Raw genomic sequence first — 27,695 nt, 5'->3', positions numbered from 1 at the left:
CTGGGCCCCTCACCACAAGAAGGATGTTGAGGCTCTGGAGCGAGTCCAGAGAAGAGCAACAAAGCTGGTGAGGGGGCTGGAGAACAGGCCTTATGAGGAGCGGCTGAGAGAGCTGGGGTTTTTTTTGGCCTGGAGAAGAGGAGGCTGAGGGGAGACCTCATTGCTCTCTACAACTACCTGAAAGGAGGTTGTGGAGAGGAGGGAGCTGGCCTCTTCTTCCAAGTGACAGGGGACAGGACAAGAGGGAATGGCCTCAAGCTCTGCCAGGGGAGGTTTAGGCTGAACATTAGGACAAAATATTTCACAGAAAGGGTTATTGGGGAGTGGCAAAGGCTGCCCAGGGAGGTGGTTGAGTCACCTTCCCTGGAGGTGTTTAAAGGATGGGTGGATGAGATGGTGAGGGGCATTGTTTAGTATTTTATAGAAATGGTTGGACTTGATGATGCAGTGGGTCTTTTCCAACCTGGTGATTCTATGAATATCAGAGACCTTGCTGCTTATAGGTATGGACTTGCTGCCCATCTACAGTGCAGGATTCTGCCATTAGTGTAACCTGTGACTGTTGTGACACCAGTGACATATATGACGACTGTGGCATCTAAGTTGTGACTAAGTTGACATCAGTGACATCTATGTCATCTGTGGTTTTTGTGCCATCAATTACATCAGTGATGTCTTTACTCTTGTGGTATCAGTGCCACCTGTGATGTCCGTGACTATTGTAACATCAGTGACATCTACGTTGTCTGTTACTATTTTTACATTAGGGACATCTGTCACGCCTGTGACTATTGTGACAGCAGTGGCATCTATGATGATGGTCATTATTGTGAAATCAGTGTCATCTATAACATCTGCGATGACTGCAATACCGGTGTAATCTGTGACATATGTGACAATTGTGACATCAGTCACATTGATGATGACTGTGGCATCAGTGACGATTGTGACGTCAGAGACATCTGTGATGTCATTGACTATTGTGACATCACTGACATCTGTTACGCCTGTGACAATTGTGACATCAGTGACATTCTTGACATCTGCGATGTCTGTGACATCTATGTCTTCTGTGACTTTTATAACATCAGTGACATCTGTGATGCCTGTGACTAATCTGACATCAGTGACATCTGTGATGTCTGTTACTACTGTGTAATCAGTGTCGCCTGTCACACCTGACTATTGTGACATCAGTGAGATCTTTGGAATCTGTGACGTCAGTGTCATCTTTAACATCTGTGACAATTGTCACATTAGTGTGATCTGACATCTATGACTATAGTGACATCAGTGAAATTTGTAATGTCTGTGGCATCTGTGATTATTGTGACATGTGACATATATTTTCTGTGACTGTTGTGATATCAGTGAAATCTATGTAATCTTTGACTTTTATAACATCAGTTACATATGTCAGTCTTTTAGTATTGTGACATCAGTGTCATCTGTAATATTTGTGACGATTGTGCCATCAGTGTAGCCTGTGATGTCTTTGACAATTCTGAAATCAGTGACAATTGTTACAACTGTGGCATCTGTCTCAATTGTGACATCAGTGACTCTTGTGAAATCTGCGATGTCTTTGACTATTTTGACATGAGTGCTGTTTGTGATGTGTGTCGCATCTGTGACTATTGTGACATCAGTGACATCTGTGCTCTGTGACTTTTCTGGCATCAGTTACATCTATGAGGTCTTTTACTGTTGTGACATCTGTTTCATCTGTAACATCTGTGAGGATTATGACATCAGTGTAACCTGTGACGATTGTGACATCAATGACATTTGTGACGATTGTGGCATCTCTGAATATTTTGACATCAGTGATATCTATGTCATCTGTTATTATTGTGACATCAGTTACATCAGTGATGTCTTTTCTATTGTGACATCAGTGCCGTCTGTGAAGTCTGTGACTATTGTCACATCAGTGAAAATTGTGATTACTGTGGATCTGTGACAATTGTTACAGCAGTGACATCTGTGATGTCAGTCACTATTTTAACATCAGTGTCATCTGTAATGCCTGTGAGGATTGTGACATTAGTGTAATCTGTGACATCTGTTACTAGTGTGACATCAGTTGCAGATGTGTCCTCTGTGACTTATAAAAGACCTCACAGATGTAACTGATATTATATTATTTTGACATCAGTGTCATCTGTGATGTCTGTGGTGACTGTGACATCAGAGTAGTCTGTGACTTTTGTGATGATTGTCATGTCAGACTTTTGTGACATCTGTGATGTCTGTTATGATTATGACATCAGTGACATTTGAGATATCTGTGATGATTTTTACATTAGTGAAACCTGCTTTGTCTCTGATGATTGTGAAATCAGTGACATCTATGATGTCTGTGACTATTCTGACATCAGTGACATACGTGACATCTGGCACTGTTATGATATCAATGACATTTTTGATGTCTGAATTTTGTGACATCCTGGAAAGGGGTTAGGTATAGGGTTAGGTGTTAGGGTTGGGTTTAGGGTTAGGGTTATGCTTAGAGTAAGGGTGGGGGTTAGGGTTAGTGTTAAGGTTAGGTTTAGGGTTAGGTTTAAGTTTAGAGTAGAGTTAGTGGTTAGGGTTTTGTTTAGGGTCGTTAGGGTTAGGCTTATGCTTAGGGGTTACGGTTATGGTTAGGGCTAGATTAGGGTTAGGGGTTAGGATTATTTTTAGGGTAAGGGTTAGGGTTAGGTTGAGGGTTAAGGTTAGAGTAGAGTTGGTGGTTAGGGTTATGGTTTGGTTTAGGGTCATTGAGGTTAGGTTTAAGGTTAGGGGTTACGGTTATGATTATGGTTAGGGGGTTAAGGTTAGGCTTAGGGTTAGATTTAGTGTTATAGTAAGGGTTAGGGTTAGGGTTCAGATTAACGTTCGAAGTTAGGGTTATGGTTAGGGGTTAGGGTTAGATCAGTGTTAGGGTTAGGATTAGTATACTTTGGGTTAGGGTTAGGTTTAGGGTTAGGTTTTTTGTGACATCAGGGCTGTTGTGACAACAGTGACATTTATTTCATCTCTGACTAATTTGAAAGCAGTGACATCTATGGCATTGTGTCTATTTTGACATCAGTGATATTGATGACATCTGTCACTATTGTGACATCAGTGTCATCTGTACCATCTTTGACGATGGCGACATCAGTCGCATTTGTGACATCTGTGTCTATTGTGACATCAGGGTCATCTATGTTGGCTGTGAATATTGTGACATCAGTGACTTTTGTAATGTCTGTGACATCCGTTACTATTGTGACATCAGTTGCAGATGTGTCCTCTGTGACTTATAATAACATCAGTTACATCTGTGAGGTCTTTTACTATTTTGACATTGGTGTCATCTGTAATGTCTGTGACATCAGTGACATTTGTGACATCTGTGATGTCATTGACTATTGTGACATCACTGTCATCAGTGACGCTTGTGATGATTGTGACATCAGTGACATATTTGACATCTGTGATGTCTGTGACAATTTTTACATCAGTGACAACTATGTCCTCTGTGACATATATAACATCAGTTACATCTGTGAGGTCTTTTACTATGGTGAATTCAGTGTCATCTGTAATGTCGGTGATGACTATGTCATCAGTGTAGTCTGTGACTTTTTTGACGATTGTGATGTCAGAGACATTTGTGACATCTGTGATGTCATTGACTATTGTAATGTCACTGACATCAGTGACATCTATGACAATTGTGACATCAGTGTCATTTGTGATATCTGTGATGTCTGTGACAATTTCTACATCAGTTACATCTGAGGCGTCTGTGATGTCTCTGACTATTGTGACATTAGAGACATCTGTGATGTCTGCTACTGTTCTGACATCAGTGACGTGACATCTGGCACTGTTATGATATCAATGACATTTTTGATGTCTTTGTATATTGTGACATCAGAGACATCATGGATAGGGTTTGGTATAGGGTTAGGGGATAGGGTTATGGTTAGGGTTAGGTTTAGGGTATAGGTGTTAGGATTTAAGGTTATAGTTAGGGTTAAGTTTAGTGTTAGGGGTAGGGTTTAGGGTTAGGACTAGGTTGAGGGTAAGGGTATAGGGTTAGGGGTTAGGTTTAGGGTTACTGTGAAATCAGTGACTTTTATTTTGTCTGTGACTATTTTGAAAGCAGTGACATCTGTGTTGTCTGTGTCTATTGTTATGTTACAGTGATATCGATGACATCCGTCACTATTGTGACATGAGTGTCACCTGTAACGTCTTTGACTATGGTGATATCACTGACATTTGTGACAATGTTGGCATCTTTGATGATGGTGACATCAGTCACATTTGTGGCATTGGTGACTATTTTGACATCTGGGTCATCTATGTCTTCTCTGACTATTGTGACATCAGTCACATCTGTGATGTCTGTGACTTTTGTGACATTAGTGACAAGTATGACATCTTTGAATATTGTGACCTCAGTGACATCTCTGATGTCTGTGATTTCTGTAATTATTTTTACATCAGTGATATTTGTTGTCTGTAACTACATTGACATTAGTGACATCTGTCATCTATGACTATTTTGAAATTTGTGACGTCTGTGACTGTTGTGACATCAGTGACGTGATTAATGTCTGTGATATCTGTGAATATTGTCACATAAGAGACATCTATGTTGTGTGTGATGATTGTGACATCAGTGACATCTATGTCCTCTGCGACTTTGATACCAGTTACATCTGTGAAGTCACTTACTATTGTGACATCAGTGTCATCTGTAACATCTGTGGCAATTGTGACATCAGTGTAACATGTGACGTCTGTGATGATTGTGACATCAGTGACATATATGTCGTCTGTGACTTTTGTGACATCAGTGTAGTCTGTGACGTCTGTGACATCAGTGACATCTATGTCTTCTGTGACTATTTTCACATTAGGGATGTCTGTCATGCCTGTGACAATAGTCACATCAGTGACAATGGTGATTACTGTGGATCTGTGATGTTGGTCACTATTTTAACATCAGTGTCATCTGTAACACCTGTGAGGATTGTGACATTAGTGTAATCTGTGACATCTGTGACTATTGTGACATGAGTTGCAGATGTGTCCTCTGTGACTTATGTAACATCAGGTACATCTGTGAGGTCATATACTATTGTGAATTCAGTGTCATCTGTGATATCTGTGACTATTGTGACGTAAGTGACGTCTGTAATGTCCGTCACGACTTTGACATCAATGTCATCTGTAACGACTGCGATGATTGTGACATCTATGACTATTGTGACATCAGTGACTGTTGTAATGTCTGTGGCAGCTGTGACTACAGTGGCATAAGTGACATCTATGTTGTCTGTGACTATTGCGACATCATTGACATATATGTCCTCTATGCGTCTCATCAGTTACATCTGTGAGGTCTTTTACTATTGTGATATGTGTCATCTGTACAGTCTGTGATGACTGTGACATCAGAGACATCCGTGATGTCACTGACAATTGTTACATCTCTGACCTCTGTGACGTCTGTGATGTTAGTGACTATTGTGACATCAGTGACATTTGTGATGTCTCTGATTGTGAAATTATGGAATTATTTGACGTTTTAACTATTGCTACATCAGTGATATGTCACGCCTGTGACAATCATGACATTGATGACATCTGTGAAATCTGACATCTTTGATTATTGTGACATCAGTGATATATGTGATGTTTGTTTCATCTGTGAATGTTCTTACAACAGTGACATCCATGACGTCTGTGACTATTGTGACATCAATGACATTTTTGAAATCTGTGATTGTTTTGACATTAGTGAAATTTGTGACGTGTTTTATCATTGTGACATTATTGACCTTTGAAATCTGTGACTATGGTGACATCAGTGACATTTGTGATGTCTGTGATATCTGGGACTATAGTGACACAAGTGGCATCTATGTTGTCTGTAGCTGTTGTGACATCAGTGTCATCTATGTCTTCTGTGACGTTTCTGGCATCAGTTATATCCGTGAGATCTTTTACTATTGTGACATCAGTTTCATCTGTAACATCTGTGACGATTGTGACATCTGTGACGATTGTGGCATCAGTGACATTTGTGGCGACTGTGGCATCTCTGACTATTGTGACATCGGTGACATCTATGTCGTCTGTGATTATTGTGACATCAGTGATATCTCTGACGTCTGTGATGTCAGTGACGATTGTGACATCAGTGACATTTGTGAAGTCTGTGGCGATTTAGACATTAGTGAAATTTGTGACGTCTTTTACTTGTGACATCAGTGACATCTGTGAAATCTGTGACATCTGTGAGTATTGTGGCAACATTGTCTTCTGTAAGATCTGTGACAATTTTCACACTAGTGTAATCTGTTACATTTGTGACTTGTGAAATCAGTGACATGTATTAGCTGTGGCATCTGTGTCTATTGTGACATAAGTGACATGTTTGTTGTGTGTGACTATTGTGACATCAGTGACATCTATGTCCTCTGTGACTTTTCTGACATCAGTTACATCTTTGAGGTCTTTTACTGTTGTTACATCAGCTTCATCTGCAACATCTGTGATGATTGACATCAGTGTAGCCTATAACATCTGTGAAGTTCATGACATCAGTGACATCTGTGATGTCTTTGACTATTGTGACATCAGTGATGTTTGTGATGTCTGTGGCATCTGTGACTATTGTGACATGAGTGACATTTGTGATGGCTGTTACTATTTTGAAATCACTGAAATCAGTCACGCCTGTGACTATTGTGACATCAGTGACATCTGTGATGTGTCTGATGCCTGTGACTATTGTGATATTAGTGACATCTGTGAAGATTGTGATGATTGTTACATACCTGATAGTGGTGATGTCTTTTATTACTGTGATCAGGTCCAGGGAGGTTCTTCTTCCTCTGTACTCGGCACTGGTGAGACTGCTCCTTGAATCCTGTGTTCAGTTCTGGGCCCCTCACCACAAGAAGGATGTTGAGGCTCTGGAGCGAGTCCAAAGAAGAGGAACAAAGCTGGTGAGGGGGCTGCAGAACAGGCCTTATGAGGAGCGGCTGAGAGAGCTGGGGTTGTTTAGCCTGGAGAAGAGGAGGCTGAGGGGAGACCTCATTGCTCTCTACAACTACCTGAAAGGAGGTTGTAGAGAGGAGGGTGGTGGCCTCTTCTCCCAAGTGACAGGGGACAAGACAAGAGGGAATGGCCTCAAGCTCCGCCAGGGGAGGTTTAGGCTGGACATTAGGAAAAAATTTTTCACAGAAAGGGCCTTTGGGCACTGGAACAGGCTGCCCAGGGAGGTGGTTGAGTCACCTTCCCTGGAGGTGTTTATGGCACGGGGGGATGAGGTGCTAAGGGGCATGGTTTAGTGTTTGATAGGAATGGTTGGACTCGATGATCCGGTGGGTCTCTTCCAACCTGGTTATTCTATGATTCTATGATCATTGTCATTTATAATGTCTCTGTCGTCTGTCTCGTCTGTGTCTGTTGTGACATCGTTGTCATTTATAATGTCTCTCTCGTCTGTGTCTGTTGTGACATCATTGTCATTTATAATATCTGTGTCGTCTGTGTCTATTGTGACATCATTTTCATTTATAATGTCTGTGTCCTCTCTGTCGTTTGTGTCGTCTATGTCTATTGTTAAATCATTGTCATTTATAATGTCTCTGTCGTCTGTGTCATCTGTGTCTATTGTGGCATCCTTGTCATTTATAATGTCTGTGTCTATTGTGACATCTTTGTCATTTATTATGTCTGTGTCGTCTGTGTCTATTATGACATCATTTTCCTTTATAATGACTGTGTCTATTGTGACATCATTGTCATTTATAATGTCAGTGTTGTCTCTGTCTATTTTGATATCATTTTCATTTATAATGTCTGTCATCTCTGTCGCCTGTTCCTGTTGTCACATTATTGTCATTTATAAATCCTATGTCGTCTGTGTCATCTATGTGTATTGTTACGTCTTTGTCATTTATATTGTCTGTGTCGTCTGTGTACATTGTGGCATCATTGTCATATATAATATCTGTGTCTTCTGTGTCTATTGTGACATCATTGTCATTTATAATGTTTGTGTCGTCTTTTGTATTGTGACATCATTGTCATTTATAATGTCTGTTGTCTGTGTCTATTCTGAAATCATTGTCATTTATAATGTCTGTGTTGTCTCTTTTTTGATATCATTGTCATTTATAATGTCTGTGTCATCTCTGTCGCCTGTTCCTATTGTCACATTATTGTAATTTATAAAGCCTATGTCGTCTGTCGTCTATGTGTATTGTTACATCATTGTCATTTATGTTGTCTGTGACATCTGTGTCGTCTGTCTATTGTGACATCATAGTAATTTATAAAGTCTGTCATCTGTGTCTATTGTGACATTATTTTCATTTATAATTTATGTCTGTGTCGTCTGTTTCTATTGTGACATCAATTTCATTTACTATGTCTGTGTCGTCTGTGCCCATTATCACTTTGTTGTCATTTATAATGCCTATGTCATCTTTGTCGTCTGTGTCTATTGTGACATCATTGCAATTATAATGTCTTTGTCGTCTGTGTCTATTGTGACATCATCTTCATTTACAAAGTCTGTGTTGTCTGTGTCTATTTTTACATCATTATAATTTATAATGTCTGTGTCGTCTGTGTCTGTTGTGCATCATTGTCATTTATAATGTCTGTCGTCTGTGTATGTTGCGACATAATTGTCATTTATAATGTCTTTGTCGTCTGTCTATTATATCATTGTCATTTATAATATTTCTGTCGTCTGTGTAGTCTCTCTCGTTTGTGTCTATTGTGACATCATTGTCATTTATAATGTCTCTGTCGTCAGTTTCGTCTCTGTCGTCAGTTTCGTCTGTGTCGTCAGTTTCGTCTGTGTCGTCAGTATCGTCTGTGTCATCTGTCTATTGTGACATCATTGTCATTTATAATGTCTTTGTCTTGTGTAGTCTGTCTATTGTGACATCGTTGTCATTTATAATGTCTGTGTAGTCTGTGTCTTCTGTGTCTTTTGTGACATCATTGTCATTTATAATGTCTGTGTAGTCTGTGTTATCTCTGTCTACTGTGAAATCTTTGTCAATTATAATGTCTGTCATCTGTTTGGTCTGTGTCTATTTTGACATCATTGTAATTTATAATGTCTGTGTCTTCTGTGTCGTCTCTGTCTATTGTGACAGCATTGTCATTTACAACGTCTGTGTCTTCTTTGTTGTCTGTTGTCTGTGTCGTTTATGTCTATTGTGACATCTTTTTCATTTATAATATCTGTGTCATCTGTTTCTATTGTGGTATCATTGTCATTTATAATATCTGCGTCTGTTGTGACATCATTGTAGTTTATAATGTCTGTGTCGTCTTTGTCTTTTGTGACATCATTTTCATTTACAATGTGTGTGTCATCTGTGTCGTCTCTGTAGTCTGTCGTCTGTGTTTATTGTGACATCATTGTCATTTATAATGTCTCTGTCGTCCATGTCTATTGTGAAATCATTGTCATTTATAATGTCTGTGTTGTGTTATCTGTGTCTATTAAGACATAATTGTTATTAATAATGTCTGTGTCATCGGTGTCGTCTCTGTCTATTGTGACATCATTGTCATATATAATGTCTGTGTTGTCTGTGTCTGTAGTCTGTGTTTATTGTTACATCATTGTCATTTATAATGTTTGTGTCGTCTGTGTCTATTGTGACATCATTGTCATTTATAATGTCTGTGTTGTCTGTGTCTATTTTGATATCATTGTATTTATAATGTCTCTGTGATCTGTGTCATCTCTCTCATCTGTGTCTATTGTGATAACATTGTCATTTATAATGTCTGTCATCTGTGTAGTCTGTGTCTATTTTGACAACATTGTTATTTATGATGTCTGTTTCGTCTGTGTCTATTGTGACAACATTGTCATTTATAATGTCTGTGTCGTCAGTGTTGTCTGTCTATTGTGACATCATTGTCATTTATAAAGTCTTTGTCGTCTGTGTCTATATTGACATCTTTTTCTTTGGTAATGTCTGTGTCATCTGTGTTTATTGTGACATCATTGTTATTTATAATGTTTGTGTCATCTGTGTCTTCTTTGTCATTTATTATTTCTTTGTCGTCTGTGTCTATTTTGACACCGTTGTCATATATAATGTCTTTGTTGTCTGTGTCGTCTGTTTCTCTAGTGACATCTCTCTCATTTATAATGTCTGTGTCGTTTGTGTCATCTGTGAATATTGTGACATTATTTTCATTTATGTCAGTGTCGTCTGTGACACCTGTGTTTCCTTTGTCTTCTGTGTCTATTGTGACATCATTGTCATTAATAATGTGTTTCTTATGTGTCGTCTTTTTAGTCTGTGTCTATTGTGACATCAGTATCATGTATATTGCCTGTGTTGTCTATGCCTATTATGACATCATTGTCATTTATATTGTCTGTGTCGTCTGTATCTATTGTGGCATCTTTGTCATTTATAATGTCTGTGTTGTCTATGTCTATTGTGACATAATTGTCATTTATAATGTCACTGTCGTCTTTGTGTTCTGTGTCTATTTTGACAACATTGTCATTTATAATGTTTCTGTTGTCTGTTTTGTCTGTGTTGTCAATGTCGTTTTGTCTTCAGTGCCTATTGTAACATCATTTTCACTTATAATGTCTGTGTCGCCTGTCATCTGTCTATTGTGACATAATTGTCATTTATAATGTCTGTCGTCTGTGTCTATCGTGACATCATTGTCATTTATAATATCTGTGTCGTTTGTGTTGTCTGTATATATTTGACATCCTTGTCATTTATAATGTCTGTCATTTGTGTCTTTTGTGACATCATTGTCATATGTAATGTCTGTCGTCTGCGTCGTCTTTGTCTATTGTGACATCATTGTCATATATGTCTGTCGTCTGCGTCTCTTGTGAAATCATTTTCATTTATACTCTCTTTTTAGTCTGAGTCATCTTTGCAGTCTATGTAGTCTGTGTTGTCTTTGTCTATTGCGACATCACTGTCATTTATACTATCAGTGTCATCTGTGCCATCTCTGTCGTGACATCATTGTCATTTATAATTTCTGTGTCTTCTGTGTCTATTTTGTCATCATTGTCATTTATAATGTCTGTGTAATCTGTCGTCTGTGTCTGTTTCGTCTGTCTATTGTGACATAATAGTCTTTTATAATTTCTGTGTAGTCTGTGTCTATTTTGACATCCTTGTCATTTATTAAGCCTGTGTCGTCTGTGTCTATTGTGACATCAATGTCATTTATAATGTCTGTGTCGTCTGTGTCTATTGTGACATCATCGTGATTTACAATGCCTGTGACTAGTGTGACATTAATGTCATTTAGAATGGCTGTCTACTGTGTCCTCATCGTCGTTTAAAATTCCTGTGCCTATTGTGTCTTCATCATCATTTACAATGCCTGTGCATTTTGTGACATCATCGTCATTTACAATGACTGTGCCTACTCTGACATCATCATCATTTACTAGACCTGAGTCTCTCTGTGCCTAATTAGACATCATTGTCATTTACGATGCCTGTTTCATCTGTGCTTATTGTGACATCATCTTCATTTACTAGGCCTGTGCCTGTTGCGACATCATCGTCATTTATAACGCCTGTGTAGTCTGTGCCTATTGTGACAACATGGTGATTTACAATGCCTGTGTCTTCTGTGCGTATTTTGACATCATCCTCATTTACGATGCCTGTGCCTATTGTGAACATCATCGTCATTTACTATGCCTGTGCCTATTGTGACATCATCGTCATTTACAATGCCTGTGCCTATTGTGACATCATCATCATTTACAATGGCCTGTGCCTATTGTGACATTGTCCTTTTCAATGCCTGTGTCGTCTGCGCCTATTGTGACATCATCGTCATTTGCAATGCCTATGCCTTCTGTGTCTATTTTGACATCGTCGTCATTTACAATGCCTGTGCCGATTGTGACATCATCGTCATTTACAATGCCTGTGCCTATTGTGACATCATCGTCATTTACAATGCCTGTGCCTATTGTGACATCATCATCATTTACAATGGCCTGTGCCTATTGTGACATCATCGTCAGTTACAAGGCCTGTGCCTATTGTGACATCATCGTCATTTACAATGCCTGTGCATATTGTTACATCATCATCAGTTACAAGGCCTGTGCCTGTCATGACATGTTTGTCATTTAAAAGGCCTGTACCTATTTTGGCATCTTCGTCATTTACAATGCCTGTGCCTACTGTGACAGCATCGTCATTTATAATGCCTGTGCAGATTGTCACATCATCGTCATTTACAATGCCTTTCCCTATTGTGACATCATCGTCATTTACAATGCTTGTACCTATTGTGACATCATCGTCATTTACAATGCCTGTGCCTCTTGTGACATCATCATCATTTTCAATGCCTGTGTCACCTGTGCATATTGTGACATCATCATCATTTACTATGCCTGTGCCTCTTGTGTCATCATCATCATTTACAATGCCTGTGCCTCTTGTGTCATCATCTTCATTTACAATGCCTGTGTTGTCTGTGACTATTGTATCATCATATTCATTTACAATGCTTGTGCCTGTTGTGACATCATTGTCATTTGAAATGCCTGTGCCTGTTGTGATCTTGTCCTCATTTAAAATGTCTGTGTCACCTGTGCGTATTATGACATCAAAATCATTTACAATGTCTGTGCCTTTAGAACAGTCCAGAGGGGCTCTAGAATGGTCTGGGAACTTTTAGAAGGCTCGTGGGGACTCTAGATGGGTTTAGGGTCCTTCTAAATGATCCACAGGGCCTCTATAAGGGTCTGGGGGCTTTTAGAAGCATCCTGAGTGGCTCTAGAATGGTCGGGGGGCTTTTGAAGAGCCGTAGAATTGTCTGGGGACTTTCAGGAGGGACATGAGCGGCTTTAGAATGGTCTAGATGCATTTCGAAGGGACATGAGGGGGTCGAGAAGGGCCTGGGGGCCTAAAGGATGTTAAGTAGGTGTTCTAGAAGGGTCTGGGGGCCTTTGGAAGGGCTGAGGGGGCATCTAGAAGAGTCTGGAGGCCTTTAGGACGATTCTGGGGGTCTCTAGAAGGGTCTCTAGACCTTTAGATTTTTAGGCCTTTAGATTGTTCCAGAGGGGCTCTAGAACGGTCTGGAGGTCTCTAGAAGGGTCTGGGGGCCTTTTGAGTGGCTCGGGCGCCTCTAAAACGGCCTGGGGGCCTTAAAAGGGGTCTGGAGGGCCACTAGAAGGCCCTTAGAAGGGCTCTAAAGGGGTCTGGAGGCCTTTAGAAGGGCCTGTGGGGGATCTAGGAGGGTCTAGGGGCCTTTAGAAGGGCCCTGGGGGGCTCTAGATGAGTCTGGGGGCTTTTAGAAAAAACCTGAGGGGCTCTAGAATGGTTTGGGTTAGGGTTAGAATTAGCGTTAGGGGGTTAGGGTTACAGTTAGGATTAGGGGTTAGTGTAAAGGTTAGTGTTAGGGTTTGGGTTCGGGTCTTTAAGGCTCTGGGGTCCTTTAGAATTGTCCAGAGGGCCTATAGAAAGGTCTGGGGGCCTTAAAAAGGACTCTGGGGGGCTCTAGAAGGCCCTCAGACCCTTCTAGATCCCCTCTGGACCATTTTAAAGGCCCCCAGACCCTTCTAGAGCCACATAGGGCCCTTCTAAAGCCTCCCAGATCCTTCTAGAGCTCCTCAATGCCTTTCTTAAGGCCCCCAAACCATTCTGGAGCCCAAGAAGGCCTATCTGAAGGCTCCAAGACCCTTCTAGAGCCCTCCAGAGCCCTTCTAAAGGCCCCCAGTCGCTTCTAAAACCCCCCAGAGTTCTTCTAAAGGCCCCCAGACCCTTCTAGAGCCCTTCTGGACCATTCTAAAGGCCCCTAGACCTTTCTAGAGCTCCCCAGGCCCATTCTAGAGGCCCCCAGAGTCCTTCAAAAGGCCCCCTGACGCTTCTACATGTTCTCTGGACCCTTTTTCAGCCCCCCACATCCCCTCTAGAGCCCCCACGAGCCCTTCTAAAGGCCCCCAGACCCATCTAGATTGCCTCTTGACCCTTCTTAATGCCCCCAGACCATTCTAGAGCCCCTCACGTTCCTTCTAAGGGCACCCAGACCCTTTTAGAGTCCTGCAGAGCCTTTCTAAAAGCACCCAGACCCTTCTAGAGCCCTCCCAGGGACCCTCGAAAGGCCCCCAGGCACTTCTAGAGCCCCCCAGGGCCATTCTAAATGCCCCCGGACCATTCCAGAGCTCCTTATGTCCCTTCTTAAAGTTTCCAGACTCTTCTAGAGCACTCCAGAGTCCTTCTAAAGGCCCCCAGGCCGTTCTGGGTCCCCCAGAAGGGACATGAGGGGTTCTAGAACGGTCTGAGGGCCCTTAAAAGAAACATGAGGGGCTCTAGAAGGGTCTGGGGGTTTTAAAAAGGGTCCAGAGGCGCTCTAAAAGGGTCTGAGAGCATTTAGAAGGGACCTTATGGGCTCTAGAATGGTTTGGGGACATTTAGAAGGGCCCTGGGGTTCTCTAGAAGGGTCTGGGGGCTTTTAGAAGGTGTCTGGGGGGCTCTAGAAGGGTCTGGGGGCCTTTAGAATGGTCCAGATGGGCTCTAGAAGGGTCTCTTGGGGCTTTTAGAAGGGCTCTGAGGTGCTCTAGAAGGGTCTGGGCGCCTTTAGATGGGTCCAGATGGGCTCTAGAAGGGTCTTGGCGCTTTTAGAAGGGCTCTGAGGTGCTATAGAGTGGTCTGGGCGCCTTTAGAAGCGTCCAGATGGGCTCTAGAAGGGTCTTGGCGCTTTTAGAAGCGCTCTGAGGTGCTATAGAGTGGTCTGGGCGCCTTTAGAATGGCTCTAGGGGGCTCTAGAATTGTCTTGGTGCTTTTAGAAGGGTCTTGAGGGTTTCTAGAAGGGTCTGGGGGACTTAAGAAGGGCCCTGGGAGGCTCTAGAAGGGTCTGGGGGCCTTTAGAACTGTCCAGAGGGCCTCTAGAAGGGTCTGGGGGCCTTTAAAAGAATCCTGAGGGGCTCTAGAATAGTCTGGGGGATTTCGGAAGGGACATGTGGGGCTCTAGAATAGTCTAGATGCATTTAGAAGGGACATGAGGGCCTCTAGAAGGGTCTGGGGGCCTTTAAAAGCATCCCGAGGGGCTCTAGAATGATCGGGGAGCTTTTTAAGAGCCATAGGGGTCTCTAGAATGGTCTGGGGGCTTTCAGAAGGGACATGAGGGGCTCTGAAACGGTCTGGGGGCCTTAAAATGGGTCCAGAGGGCCACTAGAAGGGCCTGAGGGCCTTTAGACAGGCTCTAAAGGGCTCTAGAGGGGTCTGGGGGCTTTCAGAAGGGACATGAGGGTCTCTAGAATGGTCTAGATGCATTTCGAAGGGACATGAGGGGCTCTAGAAGGGCTCTAAAGGGCCTAAAGAAGGTTAAGTAGGCGTTCTGGAAGGGACTGGGTGCCTTTAGAAGGGACCTTGGGGGCTCTAGAGAGGTCTGGGGGCCTTTAGAAGGGCTCAGGGACGATCTAGAAGGGTCTGGAGGCCTTTAGAACGATCCTGGGGGTCTCTAGAAGGGTCTGGGGGCCTTTAGATGGGTCCAGAGGGGCTCTAGAATGGTCTGGGGGCCTTTTGAAGGGCCCTGGGGGTGTCTAGAAGAGTTTGGGGGCTTTTAGAAAGGACATGAGGGGCTCTAGAACGGTCTGAGGGCCCTTAGAAGAAACATGATGGATTCTAGAAGTGTCTGGGTGTTTTAAAAAGCATCCAGAGGTGCTCTAAAAGGGTCTGAGGGCATTTAGAAGGGACCTTATGGGCTCTAGAATGGTTTGGGGACTTTTAGAAGGTCCCTGGGGGGCTCTAGAAGGGTCTGGGGGCTTTTAGAAGGTTTCTGGGGTGTTCTAGAAGGGTCTGGGCACCTTTAGAATGGCTCTAGGGACTCTAGATTTGTCTGGGGGCTTTAAAAGGGCTCTGAGGGCCTCTAGTAGGGTCTGGGAGCATTAAGAAGTGTTCAGAGGCGCCCTAGAAGGGTCTGGGGACCTTTTGATGGGCCCTTGGGGGCTCTAGAGGGGTCTGGGGACCTTTTGAATGGCTCGGGGGGCTCTAAAACGGTCTGGGGGCCTTTAAAAGGGGTCCAGAGGGACACTAGAAGGGCCTGAGGGCCTTTAGAAGGGCTCTAAAGGGCTCTAGAGGGTTCTGGGGGCCCTTAGAAGGGACATGAGGGTCCCTAGAATGGTCTAGATGCATTTAGAAGGCACATGAGGGGCTCTAGATAGGTCTGGGGGCCTAAAGAAGGTTAAGTAGGCATTTGAGAAGGGTCTGGGGGCCTTTATAAGGGCTCTGGGGGCTCTAGAAGGGTCTGGGGGCCATTAGAAGGGACGTGAGAAGATCTAGAATGGTCCAGGGGCCTTTAGAATGTCTCTGGGGGGCTTTAGTAGGGTCTGGGGGCCTTTAGAATGGTCCAGATGGGCACTAGAAGGGTCTTGGCGCTTTTAGAAGGGCCCTGGGGGGCTCTAGAAGGGTCTGGGGGCCATTAGAAGGGACGTGAGAAGATCTAGAAGGGTCCAGGGGCCTTTAGAATGTCTCTGGGGGGCTTTAGTAGGGTCTGGGGGCCTTTAGAATGGTCCAGATGGGCACTAGAAGGGTCTTGGCGCTTTTAGAAGGGCCTTGGGGGGCTCTAGAAGGGTCTGGGGGCTTTTAGAAGGGACGTGAGAAGCTCTAGAAGGGTCCAGGGTCCTTTAAAATGGCTCTAGGGGGCTCTTGAATTGTCTGGGGGCGTTTAGAAGGGCTCTGAGGGCCTCTAGTAGGGTCTGGGGGCATTAAGAATTGTTCAGAGATGCCCTTGAAGGGTCTGGGGGCCTTTAGAAGGGCCCTGGGTGGCTCTAGAAGGGTCTGAGGGCCTTTAGAACTGTCCAGAGGTTCTCTAGAAGGGTCCAGAGGCGCCCTAAAAGGGTCTGAGACCATTTAGACGGACCTTATGGGCTCTAGAATGGTTTGGGGACTTTTAGAATAGTCCTGGAAGGCTCCAGGGGTCTTTAGAAGGGACGTGAGAAGCTCAAGAATGGTCAGGGGACCTTTAGAAGGTCTCTGGGGGGGCTCCAGAAGGGTCTGGGGGCTTTCAGAAGGGATGTGAGAAGCTCTAGAAGTGTCCAGGGGCCTTTAGAAGGGCCCTGGGGGGCTCTAGAAGGGTCTGAGGGCTTTTTGAAGGGACATAAGAAGCTCTAGAAGGGACCAGGAGCCTTTAGAAAGTCTCTGTGGGCTCTAGAAGGGTCTGGGGAACTTTAGAAGGGCTCAGGGAGGATCTAGAAGGGTCTGGACTCCTTCAGAATGATCCTGGAGGTCTCTAGAAGGGTATGGAGGCCGTTTAAAGGGCCCTGGGGGGCTCTAGAAGGGCCTGGGAGCCTTTAGAAGGGCCCTGGGAGGCTCTAGAAGGGTCTGGGGGAATTTAGAATGGCCCTGGGGGGGCTCTAGAAGTGTCTGTGGGCTTTTAGAAAGGACATGAGGGGCTCTAGAACGGTCTGTGGGCCCTTAGAAAAACATGAGGGGCTCTAGAAGGGTCTGAGGGCCCTTAGAAAAACATGAGGGGCTCTAGAATGGTTTGGGGACTTTTAGAAGGGCCCCGGGGGCTCTAGAAGTGTCTTGGCGCTTTTAGAAGGCTCTAGGACTCTCTAGAAGGGTCTGGGGGCATTTAGAAGGGATGTGAAAGGCTCTAGAAGGGTCCAGGGGCTTTTAGAAGGACTCTGGGGGGCTCTAGAAGGGTCTGGAGGCATTTAGAACTGTCTAGAGGGTCTCTAGAAGGGTCTGGGGGCCTTAAGAACTGTCCAGAGGGGCTCTAGTACGTCTGGGAGCTTTTAGAAGGGTTCGTGGGGGCTCTAGATGGATTTGGGCTCATTCAAAAGGGTCCAGAGGGCCTCTGGAAGGGTCTGGGGGCCTTTAAAAGCATCCCGAGGGGCTCTAGAATGATTGGGGAGCTTTTAAAGAGCCGTAGGGGTCTCTAGAATGGTCTGGGGGCTTTCAGAAGGGACATGAGGGGCTCTAGAATGGCCTAGATGCATTTCAAAGGAACATGAGGGGCTCTAGAAGGGTCTGGGAACCTAAAGAAGGTTAAGTAGGCGTTCTGGAAGGGTCTGGGTGCCTTTCGAAGGGGCCTTGGGGGCTCTAGAAGGGTCTGGGGCCCTTTAGAAGGGCTCAGGGAGGATCTAGAAGGGTCTGGAGGCCTTTAGAACGATCATGGGGGTCTCTAGAAGGGTCTGGGGGCCTTTAGATGGGTCCAGAGGGGCTCTAGAATGGTCTGGGGGCCTTTTGAAGGGCCCTGGGAGTGTCTAGGAGGATCTGGGGGCCTTTTGAGTAGCTCGGGGGGGCTCTAAAACGGTCTGGGGCTCTTAAAAGGGGTCCAGAGGGCCACTAGAAGGGCCTGAGGGCCTTTAGAAAGGCTCTAAAGGGCTCTAGAGTAGTCTGGGGCCCTTTAGAAGGGCCCGTGGGGACTCTAGAAGGGTCTGGGGGCCTTTAAAAGGGCCCTGGGAGGCTCTACAAGGGTCTGGAGTCCTTTGAAAAGGCTCTGGGGGCTCTAGGAGGGCCTGGGGGAATTTAGAATGGCCCTGGGTGGGCTCTAGAAGGGTCTGGGGTCTTTTAGAAAGGACATGAGGGGCTCTAGAACGGTCTGAGGGCCCTTAGAAGAAACGTGATGGACTCTAGAAGTGTCTGGGTGTTTTAAAAAGGTTCCAGAGGCGCTCTAAAAGGGTCTGAGGGCATTTAGAAGGGACCTTATGTGCTCTAGAATGGTTTGGGGACTTTTAGAAGGTCCCTGGGGGGCTCTAGAAGGGTCTGGGGGCTTTTAGAAGGGACGTGAGAAGCTCTAGAAGGGTCTGGGTGCGTTTAGAAGGTCTCCGGGGAGCTCTAGAAGGGTCTGGAGGCCTTTAGAATGGTCCAGATGGGCTTTAGAAGGGTCTGGGCGCTTTTAGAGAAGTTGTGAGACGCTCTAGAAGTGTCTGGGGGCCTTTAGAAGCACTCTGGGGGGCTCTAGAGGGGTCTGGACGCCTTTAGAATGGTTCTAGGGAGCTCTAGAATTGTCTGGGGTCTTTTAGAAGGGCTCTGATGGCCTCTAGTAGGGTCTGGGGGCATTAAGAAGTGTTCAGAGGCACCCTAGAAGGGTCTGGGTGTCTTTAGAAGGGCTCAGGGGGGCTCTAGAAGGGTCTGGAGGCCTTTCGAACTATCCTGAGGGTCTCTGGAAGGGTCTGGGGGCTTTTAGAACTGTCCAGAGGGCCTCTAGAAGGGACTGGGGGCCTTTAGAAGCATCCCGAGGGGCCCTAGAATAGTCTGGGGGCTTTCTGAAGGGACATGAGGGGCTCTAGAATGGTCTAGATGCATTTAGAAGGGACATGAGGGGCTCTAGAAGGGTCTTGGGGCCTAAAGAAGGTTAAGAAGGCATTCTAGAGGGGTCTGGGGGCCTAAAGAATGTTAAGTAGGCGTTCTAGAAGGGTCTGGGGGCCTTTAGAAGGGCTCAGGGAGGATCTAGAAGGGTCTGGAGGCCTTTAGAACGATCCTGGGGGTCTCTAGAAGGGTCTGGGGGCCTTTAGAATGGCCCGGGGGTGGCTCTAGAAGGGTCTGGATGCCTTTTAAGTGGCTCGCGGTGGCTCTAAAACGGTCTGGGGCTCTTAAAAGGGGTCCAGAGGGCCACTAGAAGGGCCTGAGGGCCTTTAGAAAGGCTCTAAAGGGCTCTAGAGAGGTCTGGGGGCCTTTAGAAGGGCCCGTGGGGGCTCTAGAAGGGTCTGGGGGTTTTAGAAGGGCCCTGGGAGGCTCTAGAAGGGTCTGGAGTCCTTTAAAAAGGCCCTGGGGGCTCTAGGAGGGCCTGGGGGAATTTAGAATGGCCCTGGGGGGGCTCTAGAAGGGTCTGGGGACTTTTAGGGAGGACATGAGGGGTGCTAGAACGGTCTGAGGGCCCTTAGGAGAAACATGAGGGGCTCTAGAAGGGTCTGGGGGTTTTGAAAAGGGTCCAGAGGAGCTCTAAAACGGTCTGAGGGCATTTAGAAGGGACCTTATGGTCTCTAGAATGGTTTGGGGACTTTTAGAAGGGCCCTGGGGGACTATACAAGGGTCTTGGCGGTTTTAGAAGGGCTCTGTCGGATTCTAGAAGGGTCTGGGGGCTTTTAGAAGGGACGTGAGAAGCTCTAGAACGGTCCAGGGGCCTTTAGAAAGGCTCTGGGGGGCTCTAGAGGGGTCTGGGGGCCTTTAGAATTGTCCAGATGGGCTCTAGAAGGGTCTTAGCGCTATTAGAAGGGCCCTGGGGGGCTCTAGAAGGGTCTGGGGTCTTTTAGAAGGGACATGGGAAGCTCTAGAAGGGTCTGGAAGCCTTTAGAATGGCTCTGGGGTGATCTAGAGGGGTCTGGGTGGCTTTAGAATGGCTCTAGGGGGCTCTAGAATTGTCTTGGCACTTTTAGAAGGGCTCTGAGGGCCTCTAGTAGGGTCTGGGGGAATTAAGAAGTGTTCAGAGGCACCCTAGAAGGGTCTGGGGGCCTTTAGAAGGGTTCATGGGGGCTCTAGAAGGGTCTGGGGGCATTTAGAAGGGTCTTGAGGGGTTCTAGAATTGTCCGGGGGCTTTTAGAAGGGCCCTGGGAGGCTCTAGAACGGTCTGAGGGCCTTTAGAACTGTCCAGAGGGTCTCTAGAAGGGGGTGGAGGCCTTTAGAAGGGCCCTGGGATTCTCTAGAAGGGTCTGGGGGCCTTTAGAAGGGCCCTGGGGGGCTCTAGAAGGGTCTGGAGGCCTTTAGAACTCTCCAGAGTGTCTCTAGAAGGGTCTGGGTGCCTTTAGAACTGTCCAGAGGGGTTCTAGAATGGTCCGGGGGCTTTTAGAAGGACCCTGGGAGGCTCTAGAACGGTCTGAGGGCCTTTAGAACTGTCCAGAGGGTCTCTAGAAGGGTCTGAGGGCCTTTAGAAGGGCCCTGGGGGGCTCTAGAAGGGTCTGGAGGCCTTTAGAACTCTCCAGAGTGTCTCTAGAAGGGTCTGGGTGCCTTTAGAAGGGCTCATGGGGGCTCTAGATGGATTTGGGGTCCTTCAAAAGGGTCCAGAGGGCCTCTAGAAGGGTCTGGGGGCCTTTAGAAGCGTCCTGAGGGGCCCTAGAATAGTCTGGGGGCTTTCAGAAGGGACATGAGGGGCTCTAGTATGGTGTAGATGCATTTAGAAGGGACATGAGGGGCTCTAGAAGGGTCTGGGGGCCTAAAGAAGTTTAAGAAGGCATTCTAGAAGGGTCTGAGGGCCTTTAGAAGGGGCTTTGGGGGCTCTAGAAAGGTCTGGGGACATTTAGAAAGGCTCAGGGGAGATGTAGAAGAGTCTGGAGACCTTTAGAACGATCCTGGGTGTCTCTAGAAGTGTCTGGGGTCCTTTAGATGGGTCCAGAGGGGCTCTAGAATGGTCTGGGGGCCTTTAGAATGGCCCAGGGTGTCTCTAGGATGGTCTGGGGGCCTTTTGAGTGGTTCAAAGGGGCTTTAGAATGGTCTGGTGGCCTTTAGAAGCGCCCTGGGAGGCTCTAGAAGGGTCTTGCCACTTTTAGAAGTCCCCTGGGAGGGATCTAGAAGGGTCTGGGGGCTTTTAGAAGGGACGTGAGAAGCTCTAGAAGGGTCTGGGGTCCATTAGAAGGGCTCTGGGGGGCTCTGGAGGGGTCTGGGCACCTTTAGAATGGCTCTAGGGGGTTCTAGAATTGTCTGGGGGTTTTAGAAGGGCTCTGAGGGCCTCTAGTAGGGTCTGGGGGCATTAAGATGTGTTCAGAGGCGCCCTAGAAGGGTCTGGGGGCCTTTAGAAGGGTCTTGAGATGTTCTAGAAGGGTCTGGGGGTCTTTAAAAGGATTCTGGGGGCCTCTAGAAGGGTCTGAGGGCCTTCAGAACTGTCCAGAGGTTCTCTAGAAGGGTCTGGGGGCCTTTAGAACTGTGTAGAGGGATTCTAGAAGGGTCTGGGAGCTTTTAGAAGGGCTCGTTAGGGCTATAAATGGATTTGGCTCCTTCAAAAGAGTCCAGAGGGCCTCTAGAAGGGTCTGGGGGCTTTCAGAAAGGACATGAGGGGCTCTAGAATGGTCTAGATGCATTTCAAAGGGACATGAGGGGCTCTAGAAGGGTCTGGGGGCCTAAAGAATGTTAAGTAGGCGTTCTAGAAGGGTCTGGGGGCCTTTCGAAGGGGCCTTGGAGGCTCTAGAAGGGTCTGGAGGCCTTTAGAATGATCCTGGGGGTCTCTAGAAGGGTCTGGGGGCCTTTTGAATGGATTGGGGGGGGCTCTAAAAGGGCCTGGGGGCCTTAAAAGGGGTCCAGAAGGCCACTAGAAGGGCCTGAGGGCCTTTAGAAGGGCTCGAAAGGGCTTTAGAGGGGTCTGGGGGCCTTTTGAAGGGCCCGTGGGGGCTCTAGAAGGGTCTGGGGGCCTTTAGAATAGCTCTGGAAGGCTCTAGAAGGATCTGGAGTCCTTTAAAACGGCCCTGCGGGCTCTAGGAGGGTCTGGGGGAATTTAGAATGGCCCTGGGGGGGCTCTAGAAGGGTCTGGGGGCTTTTAGAAAGGACATGAGGGGCTCTAGAACGGTCTGAGGGCCTTTAGAAGAAACATGAGGGGCTCTAGAAGGGTCTGGGTGTTTTAAAAAGCGTCCAGATGCGCTCTAAAAGGGTCTGAGGGCATTTAGAAGGGACCTTATTGGCTCTAGAATGGTTTGGGGACATTTAGAAATGCCCTGGGGGACTATACAAGGGTCTGGGGGCCTTTAGAAGGTTTCTGGGGGGCTCTAGAAGGGTCTGGGTGCCTTTAGAACTGTCCAGAGTGTCTCTAGAAGGGTCTGGGGGCCTTTAGAAGCGTCCCGAGGAGCCCTAGAATAGTCTGGGGGCTTTCAGAAGGGGCCTTGGGGGCTCTAGAATGGTCTAGATGCATTTAGAAGGGACATGAGCGGCTCTAGAAGGGTCTGGGGGCCTAAAGAAGGTTAAGAAGGCATTCTAGAACGGTCTGGGTGCCTTTAGATGGGGCCTTGGGGGCTCTAGAAGGGTCTCGGGTCTTTAGAAGTGCCCTGGGATGCTCTAGAATGGTCTGGAGTCCTTTAAAAAGGCCCTGGGGGCTCTAGGAGGGCCTGGGGGTATTTAGAATGGCCCTGGGGGGAGGGTCTAGAAGGGTCTGGGGGCTTTTAGAAAGGACATAAGGAGCTCTAGAATGGTCTGAGGGCCTTTAGAAGAAATATGAGTGGCTCTAGAAGGGTCTGGGGGTTTTGAAAAGGGTCCAGAGGAGGTCTAAAAAGGTCTGAGGGCATTTAGGAGAGACCTTATTGGGTCTGGAATGGTTTGGGGTATTTCAGAATGGCCCTGGGGGGCTCTAGAAGGGTCTGGGGGCTTTTAGAAGGGACGTGAGAAGCTCTAGAACGGTCCAGGGGCCTTTAGAAAGGCTCTGGGGGGATCTAGAGGGGTCTGGGGGCCTTTAGAATGGTCCAGATGGGCTCTAGAAGGGTCTTAGCGCTATTAGAAGGGCCCTGGGGGGCTCTAGAAGGGTCTGGGGGCTTTTAGAAGGGACGTGAGAAGCTCTAGAAGGGTCCAGGGACCTTTAGAAGGGCTCGGGGGGGCTCTAGAGAGGTCTGGGGGCCTTTAGAATGGTCCAGATGGGCTCTAGAAGGGTCTTGGCGCTATTAGAAGGGCCATGGGGAGCTCTAGAAGGGTCCAGGGGCCTTTAGATGGGCTCTGGGGGTCTCTAGAGGGGTCTGGGCGCCTTTAGAATGGCTCTAGGGGGCTCTAGAATTGTCTGGGGGCTTTTAGAAGGTATCTGAGGGCCTCTAGTAGGGTCTGGGGGCATTAAGATGTGTTCAGAGGCGCCCTAGAAGGGTCTGGGGGCCTTTAGAAGGGTTCATGGGGGCTCTAGAAGGGTCTGGGGGCCTTTAGAAGGGTCTTGAGGGGTTCTAAAAGGGTCTGGGGGCCTTTAGAATGGCCCTGGGAGGCTCTAGAAGGGTCTGAGGGCCTTTAGAAGGGCTCTGGGGGGCTCTAGAGGTGTCTGGATGCCTTTAGAACTGTCCAGAGGGGCTCTAGAAGGGTCTGGGTGATTTTAGATGGCTCGCGGGGTCTCTAGATGGATTTGCGCTCCTTCAAAAGGGTCCAGAGGTCCTCTAGAAGGGTCTGGGGGCCTTTAGAAGCGTCCCGAGAGGCTCTAGAATGGTTGAGGGTCTTTTGAAGAGCCGTAGGGGTCTCTAGAATGGTCTGGGGGCTTTCAGAAGGGACATGAGAGGCTCTAGAATTGTCTAGATCCATTTCGAAGGGACATGAGTGGCTCTAGAAGGGTCTGGGGGCCTAAAGAAGGTTAAGTAGGCGTTCTAGAAAGGTCTGGGTGCCTTTAGAAGGGGCCTTGGGGGCTCTAGAATGGTCTGGGGGCCTATAGAAGGGTCTTGGGGGCTCTAGAATGGTCTGGGGGCCTTTAGAACATTTATTTATTTATTTAGACATTTATAATGTCTGTCGTCTGTGTCTATCGTGACATCATTGTCATTTATAATATCTGTGTCGTTTGTGTTGTCTGTATATATTTGACATCCTTGTCATTTATAATGTCTGTCATTTGTGTCTTTTGTGACATCATTGTCATATGTAATGTCTGTCGTCTGCGTCGTCTTTGTCTATTGTGACATCATTGTCATATATGTCTGTCGTCTGCGTCTCTTGTGAAATCATTTTCATTTATACTCTCTTTTTAGTCTGAGTCATCTTTGCAGTCTATGTAGTCTGTGTTGTCTTTGTCTATTGCGACATCACTGTCATTTATACTATCAGTGTCATCTGTGCCATCTCTGTCGTGACATCATTGTCATTTATAATTTCTGTGTCTTCTGTGTCTATTTTGTCATCATTGTCATTTATAATGTCTGTGTAATCTGTCGTCTGTGTCTGTTTCGTCTGTCTATTGTGACATAATAGTCTTTTATAATTTCTGTGTAGTCTGTGTCTATTTTGACATCCTTGTCATTTATTAAGCCTGTGTCGTCTGTGTCTATTGTGACATCAATGTCATTTATAATGTCTGTGTCGTCTGTGTCTATTGTGACATCATCGTGATTTACAATGCCTGTGACTAGTGTGACATTAATGTCATTTAGAATGGCTGTCTACTGTGTCCTCATCGTCGTTTAAAATTCCTGTGCCTATTGTGTCTTCATCATCATTTACAATGCCTGTGCATTTTGTGACATCATCGTCATTTACAATGACTGTGCCTACTCTGACATCATCATCATTTACTAGACCTGAGTCTCTCTGTGCCTAATTAGACATCATTGTCATTTACGATGCCTGTTTCATCTGTGCTTATTGTGACATCATCTTCATTTACTAGGCCTGTGCCTGTTGCGACATCATCGTCATTTATAACGCCTGTGTAGTCTGTGCCTATTGTGACAACATGGTGATTTACAATGCCTGTGTCTTCTGTGCGTATTTTGACATCATCCTCATTTACGATGCCTGTGCCTATTGTGAACATCATCGTCATTTACTATGCCTGTGCCTATTGTGACATCATCGTCATTTACAATGCCTGTGCCTATTGTGACATCATCGTCATTTACAATGCCTGTGCCTATTGTGACATCATCATCATTTACAATGGCCTGTGCCTATTGTGACATTGTCCTTTTCAATGCCTGTGTCGTCTGCGCCTATTGTGACATCATCGTCATTTGCAATGCCTATGCCTTCTGTGTCTATTTTGACATCGTCGTCATTTACAATGCCTGTGCCGATTGTGACATCATCGTCATTTACAATGCCTGTGCCTATTGTGACATCATCGTCATTTACAATGCCTGTGCCTATTGTGACATCATCATCATTTACAATGGCCTGTGCCTATTGTGACATCATCGTCAGTTACAAGGCCTGTGCCTATTGTGACATCATCGTCATTTACAATGCCTGTGCATATTGTTACATCATCATCAGTTACAAGGCCTGTGCCTGTCATGACATGTTTGTCATTTAAAAGGCCTGTACCTATTTTGGCATCTTCGTCATTTACAATGCCTGTGCCTACTGTGACAGCATCGTCATTTATAATGCCTGTGCAGATTGTCACATCATCGTCATTTACAATGCCTTTCCCTATTGTGACATCATCGTCATTTACAATGCTTGTACCTATTGTGACATCATCGTCATTTACAATGCCTGTGCCTCTTGTGACATCATCATCATTTTCAATGCCTGTGTCACCTGTGCATATTGTGACATCATCGTCATTTACAATTCCTTTGCCTATTGTGACATCATCATCATTTACTATGCCTGTGCCTCTTGTGTCATCATCTTCATTTACAATGCCTGTGTTGTCTGTGACTATTGTATCATCATATTCATTTACAATGCTTGTGCCTGTTGTGACATCATTGTCATTTGAAATGCCTGTGCCTGTTGTGATCTTGTCCTCATTTAAAATGTCTGTGTCACCTGTGCGTATTATGACATCAAAATCATTTACAATGTCTGTGCCTTTAGAACAGTCCAGAGGGGCTCTAGAATGGTCTGGGAACTTTTAGAAGGCTCGTGGGGACTCTAGATGGGTTTAGGGTCCTTCTAAATGATCCACAGGGCCTCTATAAGGGTCTGGGGGCTTTTAGAAGCATCCTGAGTGGCTCTAGAATGGTCGGGGGGCTTTTGAAGAGCCCCTGGGGGGCTCTAGAAGGGTCTGGGGGCTTTTAGAAGGTTTCTGGGGTGTTCTAGAAGGGTCTGGGCACCTTTAGAATGGCTCTAGGGACTCTAGATTTGTCTGGGGGCTTTAAAAGGGCTCTGAGGGCCTCTAGTAGGGTCTGGGAGCATTAAGAAGTGTTCAGAGGCGCCCTAGAAGGGTCTGGGGACCTTTTGATGGGCCCTTGGGGGCTCTAGAGGGGTCTGGGGACCTTTTGAATGGCTCGGGGGGCTCTAAAACGGTCTGGGGGCCTTTAAAAGGGGTCCAGAGGGACACTAGAAGGGCCTGAGGGCCTTTAGAAGGGCTCTAAAGGGCTCTAGAGGGTTCTGGGGGCCCTTAGAAGGGACATGAGGGTCCCTAGAATGGTCTAGATGCATTTAGAAGGCACATGAGGGGCTCTAGATAGGTCTGGGGGCCTAAAGAAGGTTAAGTAGGCATTTGAGAAGGGTCTGGGGGCCTTTATAAGGGCTCTGGGGGCTCTAGAAGGGTCTGGGGGCCATTAGAAGGGACGTGAGAAGATCTAGAATGGTCCAGGGGCCTTTAGAATGTCTCTGGGGGGCTTTAGTAGGGTCTGGGGGCCTTTAGAATGGTCCAGATGGGCACTAGAAGGGTCTTGGCGCTTTTAGAAGGGCCCTGGGGGGCTCTAGAAGGGTCTGGGGGCCATTAGAAGGGACGTGAGAAGATCTAGAAGGGTCCAGGGGCCTTTAGAATGTCTCTGGGGGGCTTTAGTAGGGTCTGGGGGCCTTTAGAATGGTCCAGATGGGCACTAGAAGGGTCTTGGCGCTTTTAGAAGGGCCTTGGGGGGCTCTAGAAGGGTCTGGGGGCTTTTAGAAGGGACGTGAGAAGCTCTAGAAGGGTCCAGGGTCCTTTAAAATGGCTCTAGGGGGCTCTTGAATTGTCTGGGGGCGTTTAGAAGGGCTCTGAGGGCCTCTAGTAGGGTCTGGGGGCATTAAGAATTGTTCAGAGATGCCCTTGAAGGGTCTGGGGGCCTTTAGAAGGGCCCTGGGTGGCTCTAGAAGGGTCTGAGGGCCTTTAGAACTGTCCAGAGGTTCTCTAGAAGGGTCCAGAGGCGCCCTAAAAGGGTCTGAGAC

The 27,695-nt window shown here is 46.3% G+C and overlaps 1 protein-coding gene across 1 annotated transcript in view; it reads right to left on the bottom strand.

Moving 5' to 3' along the window:
- Nucleotides 1-660: 660 nt before the first annotated feature.
- Nucleotides 661-27,695, bottom strand: part of LOC138732453 (uncharacterized) — a 70,815-nt gene continuing 43,780 nt past the window's right edge. The window contains exons 2-5 of the mRNA XM_069879066.1: nucleotides 5,826-6,203; nucleotides 4,692-4,916; nucleotides 3,307-3,791; nucleotides 661-1,182 (exon numbers count right to left, since the gene is read on the bottom strand). Of these exons, the coding sequence (XP_069735167.1) occupies nucleotides 661-1,182; nucleotides 3,307-3,791; nucleotides 4,692-4,916; nucleotides 5,826-6,203 (1,610 nt within the window). The remainder of the gene's footprint in view (nucleotides 1,183-3,306; nucleotides 3,792-4,691; nucleotides 4,917-5,825; nucleotides 6,204-27,695) is intronic.

Source organism: Phaenicophaeus curvirostris, chromosome 32, assembly GCF_032191515.1.
Source record: "Phaenicophaeus curvirostris isolate KB17595 chromosome 32, BPBGC_Pcur_1.0, whole genome shotgun sequence".
Classification (NCBI taxonomy): Eukaryota; Metazoa; Chordata; class Aves; order Cuculiformes; family Cuculidae; genus Phaenicophaeus; species Phaenicophaeus curvirostris.
This window is presented reverse-complemented; position numbering and strand designations above follow the sequence as displayed.